The 26,353-nt window shown below is 36.5% G+C and overlaps 1 protein-coding gene across 2 annotated transcripts in view; it reads left to right on the top strand.

Annotated features, from left to right (window-relative positions):
• The window catches only part of ESYT2 (extended synaptotagmin 2), an 84,418-nt gene that overhangs the window by 13,564 nt on the left and 44,501 nt on the right, over nt 1-26,353 (top strand). For both annotated transcript variants that reach the window (XM_080385842.1, XM_080385843.1), the window contains exons 2-6: nt 15,697-15,738; nt 16,685-16,819; nt 18,675-18,751; nt 24,526-24,598; nt 25,421-25,510. In XM_080385842.1, coding sequence (XP_080241968.1) covers nt 15,697-15,738; nt 16,685-16,819; nt 18,675-18,751; nt 24,526-24,598; nt 25,421-25,510 — 417 coding nt within the window. The remainder of the gene's footprint in view (nt 1-15,696; nt 15,739-16,684; nt 16,820-18,674; nt 18,752-24,525; nt 24,599-25,420; nt 25,511-26,353) is intronic.

Genomic DNA, 26,353 nt, shown 5'->3' with positions numbered 1-26,353 from the left:
TTCTTCAGCTGGAATGATGCAGTTGCAGATTAACTGCTATTTATGCAGATCTCTGAAAATAACTGTGGCATTTTACTCAAGGGGTTTGATTTTGCTTTAACTGTCATCACTGCATTCTTCTAAACTCAAGTGACATTTTTTGCAAGAAAGCTGTTACATGTGATTAAAAGCTGTGTACAGATCTTAGACTGCTGAAAATATCTGGTAGTTGTACTGGGCTGGGATTCAGGCCTAAAACAACACAACAGTAAAAGCCATAAAAAAATCTATTGCCAATTAGCACACACAATGAAGTTTGCTGTAGCAAACTGAAATGTAGATACATCCTACTCAGCTTGGGCACCTCATTTCAGAGATGTCTCTGCCATCTGTCTTTAGTCAGTGGGAAGGAATGAGCTGAATTTTTTGCAGGAGATCCCTTTTCTCTGTATTATAGGAACATAGAGTAATGAGGTCATAACTTCATTGCTACTTTTTACATGCTAAATTTAGCAAGGAATAAGGGGGCCATAGCTGTTAGATTTTAATTAATACATGTAGTAAGTATTCTATTGTAGAACTTCTAAAACAATTATTAGCACCGTGCAGCAGCATTTGCTGTAAAATCTGCTGAGAGTTTAGGGGCTAACAGTGACTTGGCTGCGTATGGTACTCCCTGCATGTGCACAGACATTAACCTTTCCTTCAGGAGAAGTGAAAGCCAAGGAAGGTTCTGCTTAGGAGCAATCAAAAAAAGTGGCATAGTTATTCTGGCATTGCCTTGGGCAAAATTTATTGAAGCTGGATTTTAGGGAACTGAGCAACGAGGTGATTGACTATTCACAGTTCAGGCAGTAGTCTTACAATTGACAGGAATTTCTTCTCACTCATAGCAGATTGGTTTCAGGCACAAGATGTTTGTTTTCCATTTAGAGCTAGAATTTGCTGAACTAAATAGAGACATAGAAGTCCAAATTCATTGGAGATTTTCTTTATGATCAAATATGGGCATGTCCAGAGGACTGTATCTGGCCATAGAAGAAATATTTCAAGATGTCAGATGTATCTCTCCAGAGGCCCTTATTTCTCTCTACTAACAATAAAGCAGGTGTAGAGTGACTACATTATTCTTGGACATGTAATAGACAGAAGTTTAAAAATTAAAGAAGAATAATTCAGCAATTGCAATTGCCTACTGATCATCAATATTTGAATCTTTAAAATTGGAAACTTTTGAAATTGCAGTGAAGCCATATGTAGGTAAAAACCATTGCTGACATGCAAAAAGAGTCTTCTTGTTGTTATTAACTGCAACCAGGATCTAGTGGGTATGATCTGATTGTCTCTGTTCCAGCTATACACTGTGCAAATATCCAGAGTGGGACAGTAGGTGTGGATTAAAATGCAGAAATGGTGGGCTTACATGTCAGTTACAAGCAACTTGGTCTTTTAAGACTCTATTGTGTGCCTTATGTTAGGATTCAATTGTAGGCAGTATGTTTATAAAGTGACTTACTACTTGTCATTAATTAAAGTAACACTGATTTATGATGGCTGTTTTTACTGCTACGTTGGGAAGTGGAAAAACATAACTTGTTTGTAATGGTTGAGTTTGGTGTAAAGAATATTCAAAACATCCCTGAATGCTACTTGGGTTATCTTCAACATTGATGGTAATCAGTAATAAGAGAGGAGAGGTGACAACTCTTGCTACATTTATAGAAGCAAAAGTGTTATCCAACTTTTCTTTCTTCACTCTTGCTGCCTCTCCATCCTGTCTATCAAACACTCAACAATTCCAGCAGTCTAATGCTGGAGGAGGAGGAACTGGAGGAACATGCCCCCTCTGTGTCCAAGAAAATACTGAATCTTGATCACTCAGCTACTTGCTATCCATCATTTGTTTGAAGGGCAGTAACTGCCTTTATACAAGGGCTAGTTTCAATTGGGGGTAAATATCTTCGTGCAGGCACTTGTTGAGCGTAAGTAATGGCTGTGTAAATAGAAATAAATTGTTGTCCTTCCGTCAGCAACTATGTACACTTGGGCATGCTACTAGAAGTAAATTGACGATATTACTGAAAATCTTTAGATATACTTGATAGCAGTTTTCCCTACAGTTTATGGTTCCACTGAAGAGCTGGTTTTCTAGCTGTTTGTGTAAAACCTGGTGTATATTCTTTCAAAAAAATACAGGAACTCCTCTCTGAAGATATGCAAATAAGTGAATTTACATTAAAGACAGAGAAATTAATTTAAGATGCATATGGCCATCACCAAACATTAAACTTCCCAAAAAAGAGGAACGCAGATGCTTTAGTTTCCAGTATTGCTTTAAAACATAGTTTAGCTTAGAAAGTGATCAATGGAATCAGTGATGGTTTGCGGTCCCAACATGAGAGAAAGTGTCTCTGTCTGCATGAAGCTGGAATCTCAGGGGATGTTTCCTGGAACCAGGACCTGCAGGAATTTTGGTAGGGTGAAGGGGAGCATTGCAAGCTGATAACTGGGCTTTTTATTTCCATTTAGTCATTTGTATTTTTGTATTTACTACTGGTATCTTAAAAGATGTCATCTTCTTGAAACCTGGTCGCCAATTTAAAGCAAACAACTCTAAATGTTGGTTTTAAACTCCCGATTTCCTACTTCCTCTTTGCTTTGCTGATTTGTAGATACTTGCATGGAAGGACAAGTGTCTGAACAAATGTTGTGTACACGAGTGAGAGGATCAGCAGGACTGTCAAATATCCAGGTGTTTTTTAACTAAAATGTACAGAACGTAGTAGTAAGTTAGAGAAAAGGTACTGCAGGCCCATTGGTAGTAATTTACTCATTTGCTTCAATTGCACTTGAGGGGCTTCATCTTACTTTTTGCTAAGTGTGGACTTAATGTTGCAAACTTGGAGGTGCCTGCCAGGCAGTATTCATGTGTTTGTGGATGATTGTAAATCTTGTAGTTCTGTAGATGGTGTATTTTGGTATAGATTCACTTTCTGATGAAGATTATTGTGCAGTTCGAGAGAGATGCTGCAAGCACAGTGTGTCTTCCTACTTGTTCTGTGTGTAGTTTAGAACAGCAGCTTCTGTAAGGGTGAAATTCTGTTTACTTCAAATTTTAATATTTTTAATAAAAATTGAGTTCATCAGTGTCAATGTTAAGTCTCAGTGCTGGGATGTCAATCGGTTTTTAATGTTGTATTTGTATTAGGCACTGTATCCATGTTCCAGAGCAAAATTGTGTATGTTGTACCCACTTGCTTAAGGATTATTCCTCTGAGCCTACTGAAGTCATAGGAGTTTGGGAGCTGACTTTACTTGGACCAGGATTTTACCCACTTTTCGAATTCCAGAATGAAAAATTATAACTCTGCATTTGTATGTGAAAAGCTACTGCTTCTGACTGTCACAGAAGATTTTTCTGTTGGTGACTGGCTTGCTGACAGAAAGTATTGGGCTTATAGAAGATCAGTGCCTTGCTGGATGTTACACTGTACAAACGTGTCAATCCAGTAGCATAAGCATGCATGGTTTCCTCAGAGGATACAGTTACAGTAGTATCCGTTCCTTCTGTAGGTTTGATATAAGTACGCTTCCTCTGCTTTTTCTAAAATACCTTCTTGGATAAGAGGTCCTAAGCTCAGTCATTGGACAGATGTTCCAGCTGAAAAATAAGCTACCAAAACAGATTGACAATTTGTATGAATACAGGAATTACAAGCTCTGGGTGCAGGTTGAAAACATGCTTGTAAAACCTTTTCGATATATAATGAAAATACCTTTTCTACTTCAAAACCAAGTGATACTACTGGTTGGGGATTTTATTTTTTTTTTTATTTATGTTGAACATTATGTTCTGTCATTTGGTGAAGACTTTTTCCATTAAAGTATCCTTTGTTGATGACATGTAGAGTCAAAATAGTAAGACTGGTATTTAAGGATGAGTATAATAGTTAATTTAGTTGGGAGTCTGTCTGGGTTTTGGTTCCACCTTATAACTCAAACATATGATGTAGCATACCCAAGTTTAGAAATGTGGTTTAGCAGGGAGTGCTTCAGTGTCTTTCCTTAGCAACCCAGCCTACCAAAAACACACTAGAGCTGCCCTTCCTGGGCTGCACTGAGGAATGGTAGGAAACTGCATGGTTTTAAGGTGGAGTTTATAAACAGAAATAGGATAACGATGCCTGCAGTCACAGGGATTGGAGTTCAGTGGTCAGAGTGTTTTCCAGTTATGCATTTCATTTGTCTTGCATTTTCAGGATAGTTGTGCATGAGGATAAGGGCTGCCCTAAAAATCTAGAGCATCAACTTTGCCTTAAGTAAACTTATCTGATACAAGGGAATTTGTAAAATGGAACTGGTTTTTTTGTTTGATTTGGTTTGATTTTGGTTTGTTTGTTTTTTTTGCAAGGGGCTGAGCATTTTTGAGTTAGAAAGAGTGATGGAGGATAACAACAGCTGCTAAGGGGTTAGAGCCAGCCTTTGCAGAAGCTGAGAGGATATTCAGGGAAGGATGACTCCATAGTACTACTTGGTTTTTTCTTTTTCCTTAGACATCTCTTCTGGTTGCTGTGTTAGTTGGACCTTTGATCTTGCCTAGTGCAGAAGTTCCTATATTATGTGTTGCTGATGAAATATGTGATATATTTTGCATGTCATTTTCTAATAACACCGTACTGTATTCTATGCTGAAGTACAGTCTGTCTGGGGGGATGAAATTGTTTTAGAGAAAATAGAGAATAAATGTTATAAATACTAGAAATTTTAGTGTGCCCATGATTATTAGAAATACTGAGCTTTGTATAAGAACCTGGTGTAGGAATCTGGTTAAAGGCTTGAATGGAAGAACCAGGAAGGGTTACACATATACGCTGTTTGTCATCAGATATCTGATGCTATCAGGTGAACTCCCCACCATTCCTTGTCACTATGTTAACTGAGACCCAAATTAAACATTACCACTCTTTTTGGTTTCACATCATTAGGATGTTCTGTATTCTGTTACTTTCTTAGCAGAGTTTTATAGTTTCAGAGAGAGTATATCGCTGAATATTTACAGGTTCACCAAAACTGCCAGTCTGTCTATACCCTTTATAGTCTCTGGATTTTATATAATAAATTTCCAGTGTTTCAGCTAGAAATGATACACGGGGATTTTAAAATTTTAAACTCAATGATTTCTGATTGAGTTTAAAAAATGTTTTAATATTAAGAATAAACTCTGGCTGGATGGTACTGGATGCAGTGCAGTTTGTAGAAGTTACACACTTTTGCTGTTGTTGGGAGTCAGATTCAGTTGAAACATCAGTGTGCATATATTTTCTTTTTGTGCAGAACTAAATAATAAGCATATAAGAGCTAACTAATGAGCATATTCTACAGACTTGTTTGACGACTTAGGATGCAGATTAACCCAGCTTGAGTTTGCATGCTCTGATACTGTATTTTAGCTTGAATACCAGCTTGGATTGGAGAATAAAAGGGTAAAGTTGATAACATGTCAAAAAGTAGTACTGTATGGGATTTTTTTCAAGTGTTAAAATTCAGTGAGTCCATGCAGCTGTGGTTCATGCTATGTCTTTCAGCAGTTTAAACATTTACAATCTGGTTCTCTGATTTCAGTAATGATTACAATGCTTGTGGGAATTTGGAGATGTGCTAATATGGGCAGTCATTTAAACTTTGGTTACACCATGTCTAAAACCTGGTGTGACAGCAAGATTGTAATCGGCATAAATCCAGATCTTGATATTTTGCTTGTGTAGAGTGTTACACTATTCAGTTTTTGATTATTTTTTTTTCACTCTACTTGTCCTTGCCTTTCATTGGACATCAGCATTTAAAATGTAATTGTTATTGATGTGAATACCCACTGAAGGTGAGATTGGAAAAGGGCATCCTGCTGTCATAACAGTTGATAATGAATTCTGGTCTTCTGAATAAGGATGTTGTGTAGATGAAATCACCATGTAAATGTGGGTAGTAACCTATCCAAATGTTAAGCCTAAGTTCTTATGTTGCCTTGCTTTAAGAAGCTCTCAATATCACTTCTGTTCCAGTTCCAGCTGACAATTGAGGAGAATGGGAAACCATTAGATGAAGAATGCCTTGAAGTATTTTTGTTAGGAGTCTTCCACTCCCTGTAAACTTGAAGATTGCTGTCTTTCAGTGAGTGTTTATTTTTCATGGGTTCTGAATGATGGATATGAACTTCAGTGGTGTAGTTGAAGGACTGGCTTTTGCTAGGTCTGCCAGGCAGCAGACACTAGTCGGATGTTGGGAACATGTTCATATAGGTGACTTGTTAGGTCTTGGTGGACCTGCATGCTGAACATAATCGTGGTTTTAGTCCTTGCATTGCTAGTATATCAGTGATTTCATGAGTGCTTTTAAATTTAAATCCCTTTATAGGAAATACATAGGTTATTTTATTATTAAAGAGGTTGTCAAAATTAAAATGAAAAGCCTAGCTATCAAATTGTGAGAAACATAACTTCATTTCCTCAGCCTATGCATCTATCATGATTTTTTTTTCTTGTAGAGAAAGATTAAGGCAAGATTAATCCTTTTATCTAATTAAATTAGGTTCTAAAGTCTCTGTTGGTTGTTTGCAATAACTTGTTTTGAGTCTTGGGAACACTTCCTGCCAAAATTGACATGCTGTGCCACATTGCTCAAGTTACTTGCTGGAAATCTCCCACCCTGGGAAGCAAAGGTATTCTTTTAGAAATGATCCAGAGACCTTCATTATATTCTAGAGGAAAAATACTTGCTAGGTGTGAAAAAGATGTCTCTTTATGTGTCAGGATGTCAAACTTATGTCAGAGGTTCTTCATGTGGATCCTTCAGAAAGTGGAAACCATTAAAAGGTTCCTGCAACTTAAGGCCCCGTATACCTTCTATATATATTTTTTATTTTTTTTATGGTCCTGTCCCAGTCCAAAATGATCACTGAAAATTTACAATACTTTTCCAGCAGGAAAGTGGAAGTGTGAACAGAGTGATTCAGGAAAAATTACAAGATCTTCTTACACTGCAGTGAAAATGAAGCTGTTTGGTTAGAGTTGACTTTATCTCTAGATAGAAGCCTGAATTACGGTATTTAGTACTAGTATACTAGTACTTGAAGATAATTTTAGGCTGCACTAGAAGATGAAGCTGTGGTAGGGGACTGAAGGCTAAAAGTTTTGTGTTTAGAAAGAAGCAACAGATGAGCAAATGAAAGCTATGTGGTTCCCTCCAGCAGACACAGTGGGGCTAAATTAGGGTGGATTCTGCATCCAGATATGACAGAAATCCTTGCCAGTGTATTTCCAGATGTTTGGAAGGAAATTGTGTAATCCCTAGTGTTAAAGCAAGGAATTTTCGTTTTATGTGGTGCCTCAGATGATTAAGCCAGGATGCTTCTGGAAGTTAATGATGCTCAGTGTTTAATTTCTAGGCTGAGCAGCTTTCCTCGACTTGGGGTTGCAAAGGCTGAATGTCAAGCTAAAAGCAGGATTTCCCCATTCCTTTACTAGCAGACTACTGTTCTGTCATTCTTCCAGAGCAGCTGCTTATAATGTGTATCCCGGAGGATTTTATTACGGCAAGCTGCAGCTAAGTAGGAGGTTTCTGGGTAACTTTGTATTGCGGCATGCTTGCTCTATCTCTGCAAAAATAGCAGCACTTAGGCAAATTTTTATTTAGTTTTTGTACTGGTGAGTCAAATTGCTGAAAAGGAATGTAGTCTTGACAAGCCTCGCTGCCATTATGAGTGAAGCCTATTTAATAGATGTTGAAGTGAAAGGCATGCATGGAGAAAATGAAAGTGTTGTGCTTTGTAAGGTCTCGGGATCCTTCAGTTCTGAATTGCACGACTCGCTTCTGGGCTGCCCTTTCGCAGAGCTCTGAAGCCTCTTTAGCCAGGGCTTTTCTGTTGCAAATAAGCGTGTTTTGCATTGCCAAAGACATTGTTTGCCTTTGAAGTTGGGGGTGTGTGTCCAGGTGAGAATGTTCTGGTGGTATTGCAGGGTTGCAGAGGGATGGATTCTGAGCAGACAGCTGTCAAAACTTGAAGCTGATGAGGTTTTTTGCTAGGCTGCTAGCAAAAACTGGAGGATTGTTAATTTTCCAGATGCTGTTACAGAATTCACTGTAATGAGACGGAAAACAGAGGGACAACTTTTGAAGTCTCTTTTTATAATATATATATCTTTGTATTATTTAAATGAGAAGCATAAAGACATTTATGGTCATTGGTAAAATGAAGTATTAAAGAAGTATTAAATATTTTGAATTTAGTTCTATGTTTTAATTCTGGCACAGCAGAAAGGGTGGATGTGAGATCCTTCTTGTGTAGTTTGGGCTTTAGTAGAGTTCAACAGTGTGTCTATGGATAGTTGTGGCTCTTTTTACAGTGCTGCTACCATTTGCAGCATTTTATGAAGACCTAATTTATGCTAGTTTAGCCTGACTTTACAAAAAACAGCCTATGTGCTGCTAGTCATTTTCCTGTCTTCCAGATATATTGTCTGTGGCCTTTAGGGCATACCAGAATGCTGAAGTATCCTGAGTATGTGAGCTACTGTTTATTCGAAGTTTGAACTGGTCAGTATATTAGGCCTTTCTTTAGACCTTTAAGAAGAAGAGAGGAACAGAGGTAACAGAAGGCTGCAATGAAATAAAACTTTGTGTCATATAAAGAATCTCAGTTTTATTACTTGAGGTATATTAATTTTATTATAGATGCTTTCCTGTGTTCGTATTGAAACCCAGAGGTGTTGAAAAGCCATTTGTTTCAGACTTGCTACAAGTGCCAACTTGTTTTGTGTTTAATTGCTGTGTTGTTGAAAGAATTATTTTTCACCTTGATGCTCACAGTGACTGAAGCACATAGCTTGTGGGGCAGTAGAAAATACATAGAGATCACGTTGGAAAACGTGTGCCGAATAGCTGTCTATAATTTGTTGTGGCAGCTCTTAGGACTTGCTGAACTGATAATGGCGGTTCACGTGGGATGACAGTGTTTGTGCTGGTGGAATGTTTTTAGGAACATTTGGTGGGATACCAAGTATGTGTTTCTAATACCACTCTTGTCTCATAGGTGCAAATCTGACTCAAAGGGCATGTAATTACTTTTTTTTTTTTAAAGGTTTATTTTGTTTTCCAGTGTGTTGTCCAAGTGGCTTATGTTCCAGTTTATAAATACATACAGTCCTTAACCTTGCTTGGCATTACAGCTGCTTCTTCCACTTAGATATATTTCCACTTTTTCCAATATTTCCGTTTTACTTTCAGGTTATATAGTGATGGGAGAGCTATGGCAGTAGCTCTAGGGCCCTTCCCCACCTCCTTTCTCTCTGTATCTTACTCTGTGTGTGTGTGTATGTCTATGGGTTTAGGGTTGTTTGTTTTGTTTTGTTCTTTGCCCTGGCCTTAATTTTCTAATGTTTGATTTATTTATTTATCTATTTTTATGTGTTTATGGGCATTTATTATCAAAGCCTGTATAGCTTATTTTATATAGCTTTTAATTTTAGGTTAATCATGCTGATTTACGTGGGTCCTTCTAACTGCCATTTTGTGAAGTACTTTGTGGGCTTTCATAGTGTGTTTGACAGAAGTGATTATCTGTATTCAGCCTTGCTTCTGGATCTTCCAGATGTTTCTGTTGAAAGACATTACATACGTAACACGCCCCTGATGATTCTCAGTGAAACTGTTTCAAGAGTGCTTGCTTAATCCCCATACTGAAAACATACAGCATTTGTAATACTGAATACAAATTTTGCTGTGCAAATCATTTAAATATATTTAAGACTGCAAACACAACATGCATGCCAAAGTGTGCTAAACAGAAACAGAATCAGATTACCAAAGAATAATGGAAATAGCAGTTGTTTGCTAATTTAGTGGCAAGGGCATGTGGTTAATTGCAGCATTTTTGAGGAACCCTCATTAACAATGTAATGTTCTCTTTCAGGAATACTGAACCCTGCAGTTCTGCAACAGTAGATATGTACTGTGTTTTCCCTTGTAATCCAGAAGATATGGGAGCTACGGTATTTCTGGGGTTGGTAGTTGGGAAGATTGCTAGGATAACCCTGGGGGTAGATTATTGGAGTAACAGAAGACAGCCTGGCTGCTTTGCTTTCCCTTCCATCCCCTTTCCTTCCTGTTAGGAACAGTTGTTCCCCCAGTCTGTGTTTGAGGTTAAGCCTCTTCAGGTTGTGTTGAGTAGCAGAAGAGTGCGCCGATTCCTTTGTGGAAAGGAACAAATACTTGACCTACTGCTGCCCCTTGTTTCTCCAGGGAGAAGGCATTGTTGGCTGTAATACATGGGATCAAGCCATGAGCCCTGCTTGCCTCTGTTTTACTTAATATGTTGTTAGGCCAGCCTGCTTTACTGACTGGAAAATACTGAAGTGAATAGCTTGAATATCACTGTACAACACTCTTTAGTCATGCTAGGATTCCTCCTTAATTCTTCTACTAAATTTCTCTGGCCTTTTTGAGTTACAAGTGCAGTGAGTTTAGAGTGGGGTTTTTTTTTGCCACACCACCTAGCTTTAGGTTTAGTAGTTAAATAACTGCTTATGCATTGTGCTAAATCACAGAAGGTGATTTAAAGCACCTAAGTTGGGCTTCTGTTCTGAATTCCTTCTATGGGATGCTGTCACTCTCCGCTGATGAGACTATGGAGACTAATTGCACTACCCTTTTATATTTTTACATTTAAGATAGGCAAATATGCTTTTGGTAGAGAGGAGAATTTTGTATGTAACTAGCTTTCCAAAGTAAGCAGAAGGGATCAATATCCAATACGAGATATTTGGGAAATAATTGGAAAACTGTTCTCCAAGAATGCTTAATTATATTGTAACCACACCAAGAAACTTAGTTATATTGTGTGACCTTATAATTAATCAAGAAGTTACTGATATAGTGTAAGATTTCTATCTAGAGCAACAAGTAAACTGCAAATGGAAGGGACTAGACATAAGCTAAGTAATGCTGACTCAAGTATCTGTTAAACATAACTATTGTAACACATTATTTTTAATGTAGTCTGAAATTGAATTCTTACCTTTAATCCTTGGAGGGGGATAGATGGGGAAAAAAAGCCCATACGTAGTGGTGGTGGTGGTGAGGGTGGTTGGTTTTTTTAAGCTAACTGCTTTTATTGCTTCCTTTACTGTAATACACAACTAATGAGAAAGTGATTAGTTTGCAGCAAAAAAAGTTTTCACTTCATGGAATACTCTGGTCAATAGCAGTAGTTGTGTACTTTGAATATAGGTGCCATTTTTGATGTTTCAGTTTATGTAAATGATGATTAGGACCTATGTATTAATCATAATCATTAAATAGAAGTTAAATATAACAAGGGCTGACTGATAAATAGCTTTAAGGGTGGAGAAGGCTACAAAGATAAATGTTTTAAAGTGAGGGGATCAGTGAATAACAACTGCAATTTATATTTTATAGTAGATTATTAACACCTGTAACTTGTGATGAAAGCAATTCACTGTTATTTCCAGAAGGGTGTTGTAACTTCATTCTTTCTGATTTTCTTGTCAATACTTGCTTTTAGTGACATTTTGTATATATGTAAAACCTCCCTTGTGTGAACAAAAGATTATATTTAAGGCAGCAATTTTATTATTATTACTTACACTTTGAAAATCCTTTGCTATCATTTGCTGATTACTGTTTGACTTCTCAAAATTTCCCACCAATCCTTAGTCCCTGGGGTTTGAGTTTAAGGATTATTACGTTTTGTCTAGCCTTGTCCTTAGAAAGATGCAGATAATCATCTGGGCAGAGAACTGACTTAATTTAGCCAATATGAAGAGCGTATATAGAGAAGTTGAATAATAAAATCATTCTGGGTAAGAAACATTCTGCTGTTACTACAGAAATAGGAGCTTGTTAGTGGCTTTCTCTTTTTTTCCTTTTTTTTTTTTTCTTCTGGTTTTTTTATTGTCTTCTAGGACAGAACAAGGAACTGCATTCCTTGGGTTCTTTCGGGTATCTTATTGATCATTACAAAACATATGTTCTGAATTGAGGTTTTGACAACGCAGGATATGAGCACACCAGAAATAGAAAGTAAACGTGAGAGCTGTTTAGGGCTGAGCACAAGCAGTTGTGTGAGAAAGCTAAATTATGTATTTTTAATGTGCATAAATGCATCTTTTGAGTACTTCCAAGTATTTTGCAATGTAATGTTTAATACTAGAGTATTCCTGAAACATGTAATATTATAATGTTTTTGGTGTTGAACATGTTTGTTAGGGTATTTCTTGCAGTAGTTCTCTCTAGTTGTACTTTCCTTTGAATAATAAATAACTACACCAAGCAGTCGAAATGAGACAGTACTTGCCAAACCTGCATGAGCAATTTAATAACAGAAGCAAAGTGGAAAATGCTTTAGTCTTTCACTGTCTTTGCTGAAGTCTTGACTCTTTGTCTTTTTCTGTCATACTTGTCTAATACATTTTGTACAGGAATTAACAGATACTACTCATCGGTTAGTCTGATTTCAACTTCTGTTTCTGGCCATAAAATGTTTGTGCAGTTGCCTCAGTGCTCTTATGTCTGTCCTGACTGATTTAGAGTACCAGCTTCCATCCTTCAGGCTTTCCCCAGTTGTCTTTGTGTAAGACTGTGTTTGATATCAAGAATTCTTAAAGCAAAATACGGTTTTGCCATTAATATCGCAGTCTCATGCAGCAGGCTAAAAATGTATGGAATTAGTAGATTGATACATGTTTATGTCTTGTTTTCAGCCTGTCTGGTTGTGGAGCATCTGAAGTTTAAATAAAGCTCAACTTTTGATTCAAGATTAACTGTATTAAAAATTTCAGAGTCTTGAAGATGGAAGGTTGTGCTCTGTCTATTAGAGGTATCAGAATAGATGCTGAATGCAATGGAATTATGTTACAAGTGGACGGGGTGGAAAAGCAAGAATGGAAAAGGGATGAGGAACAGGAATGCAATATGTAATTAATTGTATTATTTTTTTGCCTATTAATGTGTGCAGCTGTAGAAGTAAACTAGGCTGATATAACTAAGGAGTTGCTCTAGTACTAACTCAGGTAATGTTAGGTGTGGCACACTGAAGGACAAGTAATTATTAAATCTGTGGGAAAATTAAGAACCATGTCCTGTTAGGCAAGGTCTTAATAAAGACTGTATAGTAGATAAAACTAAAAATCAATAAATTGGTGTATATGAGTAGATATTAGTGTATGGTAACCTCTTGCAAATTGCCCAGCCTATCTCAAGTGATTCTGCATAATTTGGGACGAATGGGTACATAATTTGGGTGCTAAATGGGTACAAGAGACATGCTACCTGTTTTATTTGGGAAACGTATTGAATGTCAGGCATGTGCATAGTGTAGGGAATGTGGCCTGTGCCTTGGGGAGTTTATACCCTGGGTCTGGGAAGTCGGATCATGCAGTGGAGGAAGATGAATTTCATCTCGACTGAGGCTGTATTTAGAATGGAAAGTCTTTCTCAGTCTAGTGTGGCTCTCCTGTTGATGTCAACTGCATACTTATACAAAAGACTAAAAATCAATTGTGAACATGATAACTGCTACATCTTGCATGACTTGCAGCAGACAGGTTTTCTTTTGGTATTTCCATGAATTTTCTTTTCCTTTCCTCATCTATGTATTTAATTTGTTGTTTCTTTTCAATGTATTTTGTTGCCATTCGTTACAATAGCTGTAGTTCATATTCTTCCTTGTGTGGAACAGCTCTTGAGTTCCCACCTTGTGAACATCACTGACCACTCTCCTAAGCAAATGACAATATTCATGTTGTTCCAACATCATGCTTAAGAGATAATTAATTATTGAAAATTGGCACATGGTCCGCCTGCAGATTCAGAAGTCAAGTATTTTATGAGAAAGATTAAAATATTCCTTATTATAATAAGGGTTAACGATAGTGTTCATTCTTTTTGTTTCTTTGACTTTTACCAGTGGAAGCAACTTGAGAACCCTGCAAGGCAAAAATTGAGTGTAAGCTCTGTTCAGCTATGTAAATTCATAGCATACAGTAATTGCCTGTATTGCAAATGCAAAAAAAAAGTATTTTGTTTCTAAGAAAGAAAGAAACCACTCACCCAACCCTCTAAATACAGACCTCAGACATTCTACCCACCATAATTTTCTAGGAAATTAGTTATAAATAAATAAAATATAATACGGTTCAAAAACTTCTCCATCTATTATTAATCATTCTATTGTTTGAACTCACAAAGTAAAATAAATGCCATTGAATGTTTTTATTACAGTCAAGCAGATCACTGGTCATTTTTGTGCCACTTGTAATGGGTTTGATAGATGTGTGATATATATTTTAAAAGTATTTTAAAAAGGCTTCTAAAAGCCTCTCTTGACAGTGGAAGATGGCAGTGTTTTTAATTCTTTAAGAATCTGTAAAAATGTATAGTTTACTTTAGTTTTGAACCCAGGAATATTGAGGAAGAAATAGACCAGAGAAATAACTAACAATACAGATTTTGCTGTAGGGGCCAATCCTCCAGCATAGCTAAAACATGGATGCTTAAATGAAATTATTAAGGACTTCTCTGAATCTAACTTGAGCATATTCAACGATATATTAGTGCTGATTGTTAATGCATAACTTTAATAAAAAATAAATAAAGAAATCATTAGTGGAGTTTGCTTTCAAATCCAACTTGTTGAAAGTAAAGTTTTAAAGTACATATTTAACTGACTTTTCACATTTAGGATATGTGTAGAATAAAAATAACCAGTGGGCACTGTTGTTAAAACCAGTGGTACAATCTGTTATGCTATGAAGAGATTAAGACTTCGCAATTCAGTTGAGACATTGCTTCATGAAAGTCAGTATATGTAGGTCACAGTTTTTTAGTGTGTTCCAAAGCTCTTTGTGTTTCAGAAGTGTGATCTGCATCTTGTTGTAGAAGCTGTTAGTTTCTAAAGAAATGTTTAACTCTGCTTCTGCTGCAGTGCTTCAGGTTTTTATCTTTTTGTGTGTGTAAGATGTAAAGCTACTAACTGTGTTCTCCTTCTGTGTCTGGAAAACTGCATCTGTTCTTCCAGCGTTTAATTGGTGTTTTCCTGCTGTGATAGGTACTTCCCATACCATGTATATACCATTAAACTTCTGTCTCATTGATTTCTGCAGTTGCCTGAGAAAAGGAATCGCTAAAAATGTTAAGGACTTTTGTCAGAAGTTAAATCCATATTCCTGAGTTCAGCTTCACTGATTAAATATTTCTAGCCATGATTTGTCGATATTGCAGAAGTTCTGACGTGAATGAAAGGAAGTAAAAGTACAGTCAGGACTCTGGCAGTCATGTGTGTCGTGTTAAAAGCCCCAGAAACACAAGAGTTAAATTCAGTTGACATTAGCTGTGTCAGCTATGCTTTTTTTTTTTTTTATGGTGTTAAAGCAATACTTTATTTCAGGTGCCACTATTAAATCTATTAAATGTATGCTTGGATTTATGTATTTATGTAATTTAGAAATGATTTCATATTTTACCTGCTTGAATTCTAATATTCTTGTCAAGAATGTTAACTGCTTGGTATGTTGTTCACTATATGCATTGCTTGTAGGGCAATCCTTAAGCTTTCCTGTTTTAGTAATGACTGGACATGATTAAGTAAAAAGCATTTTGTATTTCTATTAATTTTTTTGTTTGGGTTTTTTGTTTGTTTTTTTTTAGGTTCACTTTCCAGACACAGAGAGGGCAGAATGGCTGAACAAGGTAAGAGTAGTGATTAACATTGCTCCTAAATGTGAAGGGAGGGGAGGGTGATCTGAGGTGAAAAAAAGAAAAAATGGTGAGGCAGGAATCTGAGATCAGAGGAGTTTCAACTTTCTTTGCACTTTATACACTTGAACTTCTAGTCGTTGATCCATTTAGTCATGAGAAAGATTAAATCTGTTTTCATGGTCTTGAAATTGTGAGTTTTGAAGAATGACTTGAAGTGACATTAAAATAAGGACAGCTGTAATTGTGTGGAAGTCATAGCAGCTCTAAACAGTCTTTTATGTTCTGCTTGTCTGGGATACTTTCCAGTTACTGTAGGTTCCTGACCTACAATCTAAAAATAAATCAGTTTTGCAGTTTTGATTTGTATGTGTGATAATCTAAGGTATAGATTATAGCCTGGGATTTTTTAAAATATCTTGTATTCAAAGAGCATAGAAGAACATGAGTTAATTAGAGAATAGTGAGAAAAAAATAAATAGAATATAGAATTTTCAGATATGACAGTAAAATACTGTATTTTTTACTTTTGTAAACTTTATGTATGTATTTAAGAAATGCCTTTGAGCCATTTTTTCTTATTCCTCTCTTTACATGCAAATAAACTTAACCCTCTTCACCCTTGTCCCCAGCATTCAGCATCAGTGCTGAATGCATGGGCATTTGTGGGATAAAAGAAAATTCTTGATACTGTTTTTGTCCTCCTCCAGTGCTTCAAATCTATGCAAATGTGTAAAACACACAAATTGAGAATTCCAGAAAGCTTTCCTGTATGTAAAAAGGGGAGCCAGTCCTTCTTATGTCTGTAATGAAACATATAGAAAACTTGTAGGTTTAAAGTTTTGTACAAAAAATCTTACATATGCCTTAAAGAATGGGTTTTAGTTGTGTGCGAAGTTGTGTTCCAAGTAGATTTATTATTTATTTATTTTTTCCTTAGACTGTAAAACAGATGTGGCCTTTTATTTGCCAATTTATTGAGAAACTCTTCCGGGAGACCATAGAACCAGCAGTAAGAGGAGCAAACAACCACCTCAGTACCTTCAGTTTTACAAAGATTGATATTGGTCATCAGGTCAGTGTCTGCTGAGGGTTTTCTAAGAGCCTCTGTCTTACTTGCCATTCTCATGTAGCCTGTTTAAATCTACACAAAAACATTTCTCCGTGACACTTGATGGTAAGCCTTATTCTGGTTTCTGTTGTAACATTAAAATAAAAATGTGTGTGGCTTTTTTAGCAGAGTGTGCATTATTATTTTTTTTTAATGTTTTTCCTGGGGTCTCTGCTTTGGAAATTTGCCTGAGAACTGAGAAGTCTCAAAGTATTGTAACTCTAGTCATGTGGAGAGCTCATAGCAACATGATTTTAATATCGTGTATGTAATGCTGTACATTAAGTGAGCAGGGACCATTATACCTTTCTCACCAGATGATGCAAGTGCAATTACCTTTCTTGTAACAGATGAACTTTTAATCACCTTATGTACGGAGTCCAATGACAAAGCTGCTGGCTCAGCTTTCCAAAGGACTGCACATAACACAGTATCAAGGAGCAGATAGGTGTCTATCTTCTATTAGGTCCCCTGAAAGAAGGGGTCATAAAGTATAACTCTTTCATAGCTGCAGAAGAGCCTGTTTGACCAGTCCGAGCTAAGCATGTTACCTCTGCTTGCAATAAGTTTGGCACTAATTACTGTTACCAGTATCAGCTAGAACTTGTCTGTTGAGATATGGCTTAACTGTTTTTTTGTAAAGTTGTCTTTTGTGTTCCTCTTGCTTGTCATAAATGAGATTTAAAGTAAGGATTTAAAAATCAGTGCCCCCACCACCACCACCACCACCCCCACCCCCCCCTTCCCCATATGTTAGGAAAACTGAAATTAAGTTTTGGGTGTGATAAAGGTGAATGATTTTTCTCTTTGTGACTCTTATTTCATGTATATAAGAGTTCATTACACTTTACAGAACCTTTTGTGTGATTGTTTTTTTGGTTTTGTTTTGTTTTAAAGTTGTAAGTCCTTTTACACAGGGGTCTGCCCTGCCCTAATACACCTAATACACAGGCTGTAGAATTGCATTCCTTTTAAGCCATACTAATTTTAAGTAGGGTTTAAATTAGCTTCCACAGCTCTTTATGCTTCTGCGGGTGAACTGTGTTATCTTAGACATGAGAAACAGCTATTCTTACTTTGTATTGCAGCCTTGATTGAGTTGCATCCTGTGAGGTGCACAGCCACACACACAATGGGAATCTGACAGCAATGAGGTTTCCATTTTACTTAAATTACTACAAGATATAAACAGAAGTATGGCAATTTTTCCAGAAAATAAAACCTCAAAATGTCACAGGAGGTGATGCTAAGTAGGGTCATCCTTCTCCCATCTGGTGTTTGATGAGTGTTTGATTGATATCTGTTGTTTCTGTGTGAGAGGGAGAGGAAAGGAGAGAGAGAGAGAGGGAAAGTACAACAGTTTAGATAAAGAGCACAGAGTGGTTGAAATTCTTGGGGGGATTATGAGTACTTTTCCATCCATTCTGACTAAATTCCACTTAATTTTTGTGAATTAAATTTAGCTTGTTGTTTTAGTTGTCTGGGGGTATTAGGCATATACTAGTACAGAGAAATGAGATGTTTACATTCATACAGATGGGGGAGAGAGAAAGCTTGATACTAAATTTTTGTAAATCTTGAAATCTAGTGGCCTAAATGCAGGGTAATTGTCAGAAGCATGGTTGAGTGAATCCTAGCAAGGTGATTCTTAACTTTGAGCTAAATTGGTAGTCTTGCTTCACACCTCTTAATAATGCTTATAGTAAATTCTTAACTTCAGGCATGAATGTGTGTATTTTCACCTTTATTTCAAAGTTAAGAGTTTAATATGATATAGTTCAGTAGAAAGATGCAACTTTTACTTGCTGCTTTGTTTCAGCCTCTGCGGATAAATGGTGTAAAAGTGTACACCGAAAATGTGGACAAAAGGCAGATCATTTTGGATCTTCAAATCAGGTAAGCTTATTTCTATATTATGATGATGTCCATGCCTTATAATATATGCTTTGCTTGATTCAGCATTATGTTGTCCTGAAAGGAGAATAATTGCTTCATTAATGCAAATGTAGTTAGTTCCAATTGTGTATGAATGGAGGAAGGAACTGCATGCTGTAAATAACATTTATCTGAGGGAAATAGCATATAGACTCAGTATGACTGCATCATTAATGTTGGTTAATAAAAAAGTACTTTCTAAAGCCTAAAGCACTATTTTTTTCTCATGTATTAAAACTTTTCCTTGCGGTTTAGTCTAAAATTTAAGGTACAGTAAGATGCTTGGGATTTTTTTATTTTTCTCGGTTACTTAAATATTATTTTTTTTTATAAACACAGTGTTAGAAAAAGAGAATGATAGCTACCAAAGGACTTGTGGTCATATGTAACCGAATTAAATTTGTTTTTTATAATGCAAGAGCGACTGCAGTCTGCTGCTTCAGTTTTCTTTGCCCCTTTCATTATGTCCCTGTTGGTATAGGTTTATGAATAGATCTACCCAACATTTGCCAAAGTCTGCACAGTCTGCAGTTACAGAGTTTTGAAAGTGCAGTCAGTGAACCCAGCAAAGGTTTTGTATTTGGCCTTAATTGTTATGTGTTACAGTGACTACTTTCACTTGTTTGTAGGTTGTGGAAAGGCCAGATTTGTCAGTCACTGATGATCCAGCAAACCGCAGCCTTCTGTGTTTCTTGCTGCTACCCTGCTGGTTACTGCCAGGGAAATCAGGCCTCTCAACTTCTCTTTTTCAGAGTTACTTCCAAAGTTTGAACTTGGTTATTCTTAATTTTGAATTATTTATGTAAATCTCAGCTATGTTGAAGACTGCTTTTTTTTTGTCAAAGCTGGGTGCCAGAGTGAGAAGATGCTGCTGCTGCATTCTTTCCTGGGTTTCAGGGGGGCTACACCTGTGAGCAGGGACCAATCTTTATTAAATCAAATCACTTTATTTCTATAGGAAAAAGACAGCTATCCAAACCAGGGATTGGTGTTGCTGGACAAAATACAGCAGCATTGTGTCTTGAAAGTGTGTTTCACTGGGGTGGATGCTGTTAGCCCTAATGGATAAATTTCCTTCAGTTTTCTCCTTGTTGCTGCTTTGGAGAGCAGCTGTGACAACAGCCTCACCTTTTCAGACTTAAGCCCTCAGGAAAACAGACTTGTCTGACCGCTATGGACACAGTAAAAGACTTGTTTTTGAGAAGCTGTTTTTTTCAGGCGTTTGAGAGGCCAAGTCTCACAGGACCACTTCTTCTCTTTAAAGCAGGATTACTCCCACAGGAGGAGAGGGTAAATCTAGTCTTTCTTTTTTTGTTGTTTTGTTTTTACTCCTGCTCATTTTCATGAACTGGGTTGGGACAGATAAACATAAAAAGGACAGAAGTTTTGCACAAAAATTTCAGGATTAATGTCCTGTTACTTAGACTGGAAGTAAATCTTGGCCCATATGTCTCAATGCATTACATTGCAACCTACTTGAGAAGTGGTAACAGCTAGAGTAGAGTCCAGTCTAAAAGACTGAAATAAATTCCTTGAAGTGGTTTAAATAAAGACGATAGTGCTGAGTCAGTTAGGTGCCCATTTACCCCAACAGTCTGCCCCTGCTGTCAGTGGCATAAGCTTGCAGGAAGAGCATGGAAACAAGAGTGCTAGAGAGTGACTGTCATAGCTTCTAGCAATTAAGGCTTAAACAAAACCACCATCAAAAGAAGTCCCATTTCATATTTAAGACTTACCCAATGAGAAAGTGTCAAGGACAAGGGCTCTTTTTCAAAGGCTTTTATTTCTACAAGTTTTAAATAGATGGCACTCCAGTATCATGTGTGACTCTGTGATTATTTTGTTGTTGTTGTTTTGTTGTTTTATGTTCCTGAGGGGTCCATTGCTAGGATATTTTAGTTCAGTTTTGTAAGATTATCAAGAACAGGTCAGTATTAGAGAAAAGTCTGTCCTTTGGAGTATTTACCCCTATAGATTTAAATCTCCAGTTAAATTAAAATTAAAACAATCTAATTTATTTTTAATTTCAAAGTTAGGAGCTTTCTATAAACCCTTAATTCCCTAAACACATTTGAGAAGGAAAACAGTCTCTCTCTAAGCACTCATAAGAATAGCTGTATGAAGTCAAATCCGGGGGGGGGGGGGGTGGCAGGGGGAAAAGAAGGAAAGATTTTATTTTATTTATATTTTCAAATTTTTAGTACATCCATTCTTGTAATAATTTCCTTTTGTCCTGCTGTTTCACTAGTGTGGCATCCTTTAGCCCTTTCTACTGTCAGTTGTTTGTGATTGGGTATATGTATTGGCTTTGGACCTTCCTTACAGTACATTTAAGTAGTTCCAATGTGTCTCCAAAACACTTCTTTAGCATTTCTTATAATTTTTTTTTCTATTTTTTAGCTTTGGGTTTTGTTTTTTTTTAGTATCTCTTCTTTGAGTTTTTTTTGAGGGTTTGCTTTTAATTGCAAAAGGAGTGTGTTTTGGTTTAGTTTTTATTGTTTCTGCAGGGGTATCAAGTGCATTCTGATCATTGCTTCAGAGTGTTTTTCAGAACCTTTTGAAACAGGTCCTATGCATTGCTCAGGATACAGTGAGGAACTTTACTCTTGTAAGCCGCTTGACTAGATAATCCACAAAGCATTCATTGGAAAGTGTATTTAAAGATTCAATTTCAGGACCATGTTTGCAAAGGGAACACTTTACCTTTCTCTTACTTACTGTGAACTTTATGTTAAAAAATTGTCAAAACTTATGTTACAATTTAGAAGTTACTTTTTGCTGACAAAGATGTGTGAGGGAAAACTTTTAACTACTTGGGCCAATTAAGATAGTCTAAATAAATTGATAATAAATATAAATCTTACATTTGCTAAAATGCATGAATGTAGTAAACACTTGAGGAAAATTTAAAGTTATGGATCAACAGAAACCAAGATAAACTGTCAAATTAAATGTGAACTGTAGTAAAGAAAGCCAAAAAAGACTGAGAGATTGAGGAAATACTTGTTAATAGCATACAACTGAGTTGTTTTTCACAGTCTCATGACACACAAAAAAAGAAAATTTTAGGCTGCAGATTTAAACTCGTGGAAGTATTTTTTTTTTTTTTTATGTGGCATACTTGAACGGAGAAAAATCACTACCATTGTACTGGCAGATGACCATTGTAAAAATGCAGTCAAAATATCTTGTAAAAATAATGAAGGTAGCCCAGAGTACAGTATCACAGATCGTTGTAATCTGGGAAATGTTTGTCCTATTTTTGTTTGTTTGTTTTTCTTCTGGGCATCTTTTATGGTCATATAGTGACCCCATCCACAGTATACTGTGCTTTTTATCTGATTGAGTACATCTGCTGTTATATTCTTACAGGACTGCCCCCATTAAAATGTAATCTATCTTAGTGTTCTGTACATTACAGGGGTCATAAATATTTCTGGGATATTATGATCTGAATGTACAGAATTTACTTACTAAATGAGCCTTCAAGTTGTATGTTATGTTACAGTGGAATTCTGTAGCACTGACTGTTAGTGGACCCAGCCAAATATCTTGGGATAAAACCATGTTTAACTTTATTAAAAGGTTAAAAGCAGTTGACTTGTTACCCTCAAATGCAGTTTGTTACTATTTTTACTTCAGTTTGTCATCATGTTATTACGGATTTTCAAACAAGCATATTGCTTCCCAGTCTTCATAACACAAATAGTTCTGATGCTACGAAGTGCCAAGATTGAGGTTTGAGTTACAGGTTTTAATTGACCTTGCTTCTCTGTGTCATGTTGTTACACAATTACATATGTGTGTGTATATTTATATATATATCTACTATCTCTATATATAGTTAGATAGGTAAAAATAGAACTTACATAGTTTTAAATGATGTATTAAAAAAAAATACTCCTATTTTTAAACTGTACAATCACACTACATTCATTCCGGGGAAAGCAGTGGTCGCTTTCCTTTCACATAAACCCTTGTCATGTTGCTGTCTTCCAGTTCCCCAAACTGGTCATGGTACCAAAATGAGTCTGTGTATTGTTATCTTTTGAATAGTTGAAAATACATTCCAGTGTTGGATGTTTACAAGAATGTCTCAGCACTATTGTTCATTCAAGGGATTGATAAGATTTGTGTTTTCTTGAAATCCCATAGGTAGCACTATCACACAGAGTACAGGTGGCTACAAATCAGCTTTGCTTTCTTTTGAAAGTACCTAGTGGCCATCAGTTGTCAGAGGAGAGGGGGCAGGAGTCCTGCTGTTCTGCTTTTACTATTACAGTCATTTATTCTACCTTGACTTGATCCTAAAATGGACCTGTGAGGAGAGCCAACTCCATTTTCTCCATAACTTTCCAGACATTTCTGTAATAAAATTCCATCAAACTCCTAAACTTGGCTGAACAGTTTTTCATGGTACAGGTTAGGTCTGAGGAACCTAATCTGAGGATTAGAACCTAATACTGTGGAATTTGGAATGGGATGCCTTGTAAAGGAGAAAATTTCCCCTGCTCGCAGCAGTATCTGACATAGTCTGAGCTGCCCTTTATCTCCTCCCCACTTAGTTCTTTTTTTTCCATATTTTTTTAAATTTTTTTTTTTTAGCTGGTAGTTTGTTCAGAAAGCTCTTCAGATTTCATTTGTCCTTTTGTTATAACCTGTATCTTCTCAGCCAGGTTCCTTGTCTAGCCAGTCTCTCCCTAGCTGTAGCTTGAAAGTCAGTCTGTTGGTTTTTGGTTTTAGCACTTATTCTGTAGAATCATTAACCTGTTCCCTTGTTAGTCACAAGCTTTCTTTCTAGATTCCTTTTTGAGTCTCAGAATTAGTTTGTTTTCAGACTTAACGTGGCTTGCAGCAGCAGCAGTTCTTAGAAAAGATCTCTTCAACTCTGCTGGTACATGCTTGACCTGCATGGAGCTTTGGGAAAAGCAGCTGCTAAAATCTGAGTCTTGAGTTGCATTCAAATAATCTTTTAGCCTTGTAGCATGGGCAAAAGAAATGGGCCTTTTTTTACAGTCTAGTGCAAATCTCTCTCTGGGATACAGAGCAGCATCTGCGAAATTTCAAGCCCTTGACCTTGCATCCCCCAAAATGGGATGCAAGACCTGTTCAGGGAAAATATTGCATTGTTTTAAATATATTATTTTCTAATTTAATCACTACCTTCTCTCTCCCTTCCCCTTGGAATGGGCTTGACTGTTTTTGGCATAACCCTTGGTTAGCGGATCATCCATCTCGGCCCATTCAGCTTACGGAATTTCTAAATATGACTGGCTTTGCAAGTCTCTGAATATTTCAGACAACTTTGATTTCTAGTGAAATAACCATCTCTGTCTAATGCTTCTCATGATTATATTAGATGAACATGGGTTTGGGTTCATGTGCTGTCAATGATACCAACGTAGAGCTTTCCTGAAGGTGGGGTATGAGTAGTGTCCATTATTTCCTAATAGTAAGGGTACTTGCACGTTTTATCTCATGTATGCTTCTGGAGATGATAACATACCTATGTATGTATTGGAGTGATTTTAATGACAGTGGTGATGTTTTGAAGCGGATGTAATTTTTTTAACAATCTTGACTTTGTTATATGCTTCAATGTTTTAACATTCATTTTTTGTTTATAAGCTGTGATGTATGAGTGAAATCACTGTCATGACAGTGCAAAACAGAACTAATGGTGTATTGTGGTTTAGTCCATAAAATGAAATGTATACTTTCCTTTTTTGTCTTAGTTTTGTTGGAAACTGTGAAATTGATTTGGAGATCAAGAGATACTTCTGCAGAGCTGGTGTGAAAAGTATACAGGTGAAATTAATTTTTTTTTATTTTGATATTGAGTTATCACTGAGACATTATTTTCTAATGAAATAATTTATAAGAAGGAACCAGTAATGGTGTAGTTTTATTGGTTACTATTTTTTTCTCAGTTGCATTATATTGATACTGCATGATAATTTCAGTAACATGACTTAGCTGAAAGGGTAAATTCCTTTTAGATTTAGAGCTGTTTTAAATATGTATGAAAGAAGATGGAGATAATTGCACATCAGTCCAATGTTCATGTGGTTTGTAAAGGGACTATGGAGCTTAAAATTTTGTTTTATTGAATATTTTACTGTGAGATGCAATTACTAGTTTAGATGCAGTTACTATTAGTAGCCTTGCCTTCTGATACTGTCTCTCAAAATTCCTTAATTTTCTGATAACAGATCTCTCTCTCTCTCATGAGGCAAAACAGTACACTTTTTGTGTGTGTGTGTGGTGTATCTTGACATACCTATAAGCATTTGCCTACTTTTGTTCTAGTGTCTGTGGATGCCATTGCATTGTTTTGTGCCACACTGGTTTACATTGAGCTGTATAGATGATCTACTTCATATTTTTGGCAAAATTACCACTAACATGACAGAGCATCATGTAGAAGAATATAATGAATTTTTAAGCCCAGCTATTTAGTGCCTGTGTTAAATATTTTGGGTTTGGGCGACAGGTAAAGCTGTATATGTGAAATTCTTCCATAATCAAAAATTTAATGAACTAGGAAGTGTAAGCATTGCCAGTGAATGCGTTTTATTTAATACTTGAACTAAAGTAAATTAATTGCCTTTTTTTCCTCCCCTTCCACAGATCCATGGCACTATGAGGGTTATTCTGGAACCACTGATTGGAGACATGCCCCTAATTGGAGCACTATCTCTTTTTTTCCTTAGGAAACCTGTAAGTACTTTTATCTCTGTTTCTGCTCTTTCTAGAGTGCTGATGACAGTAGTCAGAAAACGATAGAGGAAGAATTAAGCAGCGAAAGGAAAGAATTTGGGAAATCACTTCCATTTGGTTGAGCTTTCCTGGAAAAATAGTGGACAAATTTTATGAATACCAGAAGAAACCAAGATGAATAATAATTACTTTGGAATTCTGAAGTGTATTTTGTCAAAGCTGTCAATTTTTTCTTGAGTCTTCTGGATAAAGGAAGATCAATAGATACCATCTAGGTTGTTTGTAAACTTGTTACTGCTTCTTCATGACAGTCTGTAGGTGAGCATGGTGTAAGTTAAAATTCCACAAGATCTGTGCGAAGTTGTTTTGAAAACCATGCTGATGTTACCACAAATTAAAATCAGAATGGGTGTTCTGAGATTACCTGCTAAGATGATTGAAATTTTTATCTTAAACAGCAGGTAGGCAATTTCCATTACATTTACCAATGACCCAAGGATGAGAATGGATGAAGCACAGTGTGAGATGGAATTGGAAGTCAAAATTATCATGACAGTAGCAGAAGTTGGCGGGAGAGAGGGTGTCATGTAATTCAACTGTAATATGTGCTAGGGCAAAGTGGACATTTGGACAGGAATACTAGTGAAACGTAGGTAAGCCAACAAGGCCTTGCTGGGATGAAACTGAAACAGCCAGACTGACATGTGTAAACAAGAAAATAACCCACAAATGCTTTCAGTTTTAGGCACAGCCCTTCAAAAAAGATACTGACCAGCTGGAAAGTGTGCAAAGTAGGGAGATAAGAATAAATTTGACCCTCGAGAACAGACCAAAAGAATGGGA

Source organism: Falco punctatus (assembly GCF_963210335.1).
Source record: "Falco punctatus genome assembly, chromosome: 4".
In the NCBI taxonomy this organism is placed as follows: Eukaryota; Metazoa; Chordata; class Aves; order Falconiformes; family Falconidae; genus Falco; species Falco punctatus.
The sequence above is the reverse complement of the archived record's forward strand: the minus strand, read 5'-3'. Positions and strand labels throughout refer to the sequence as shown.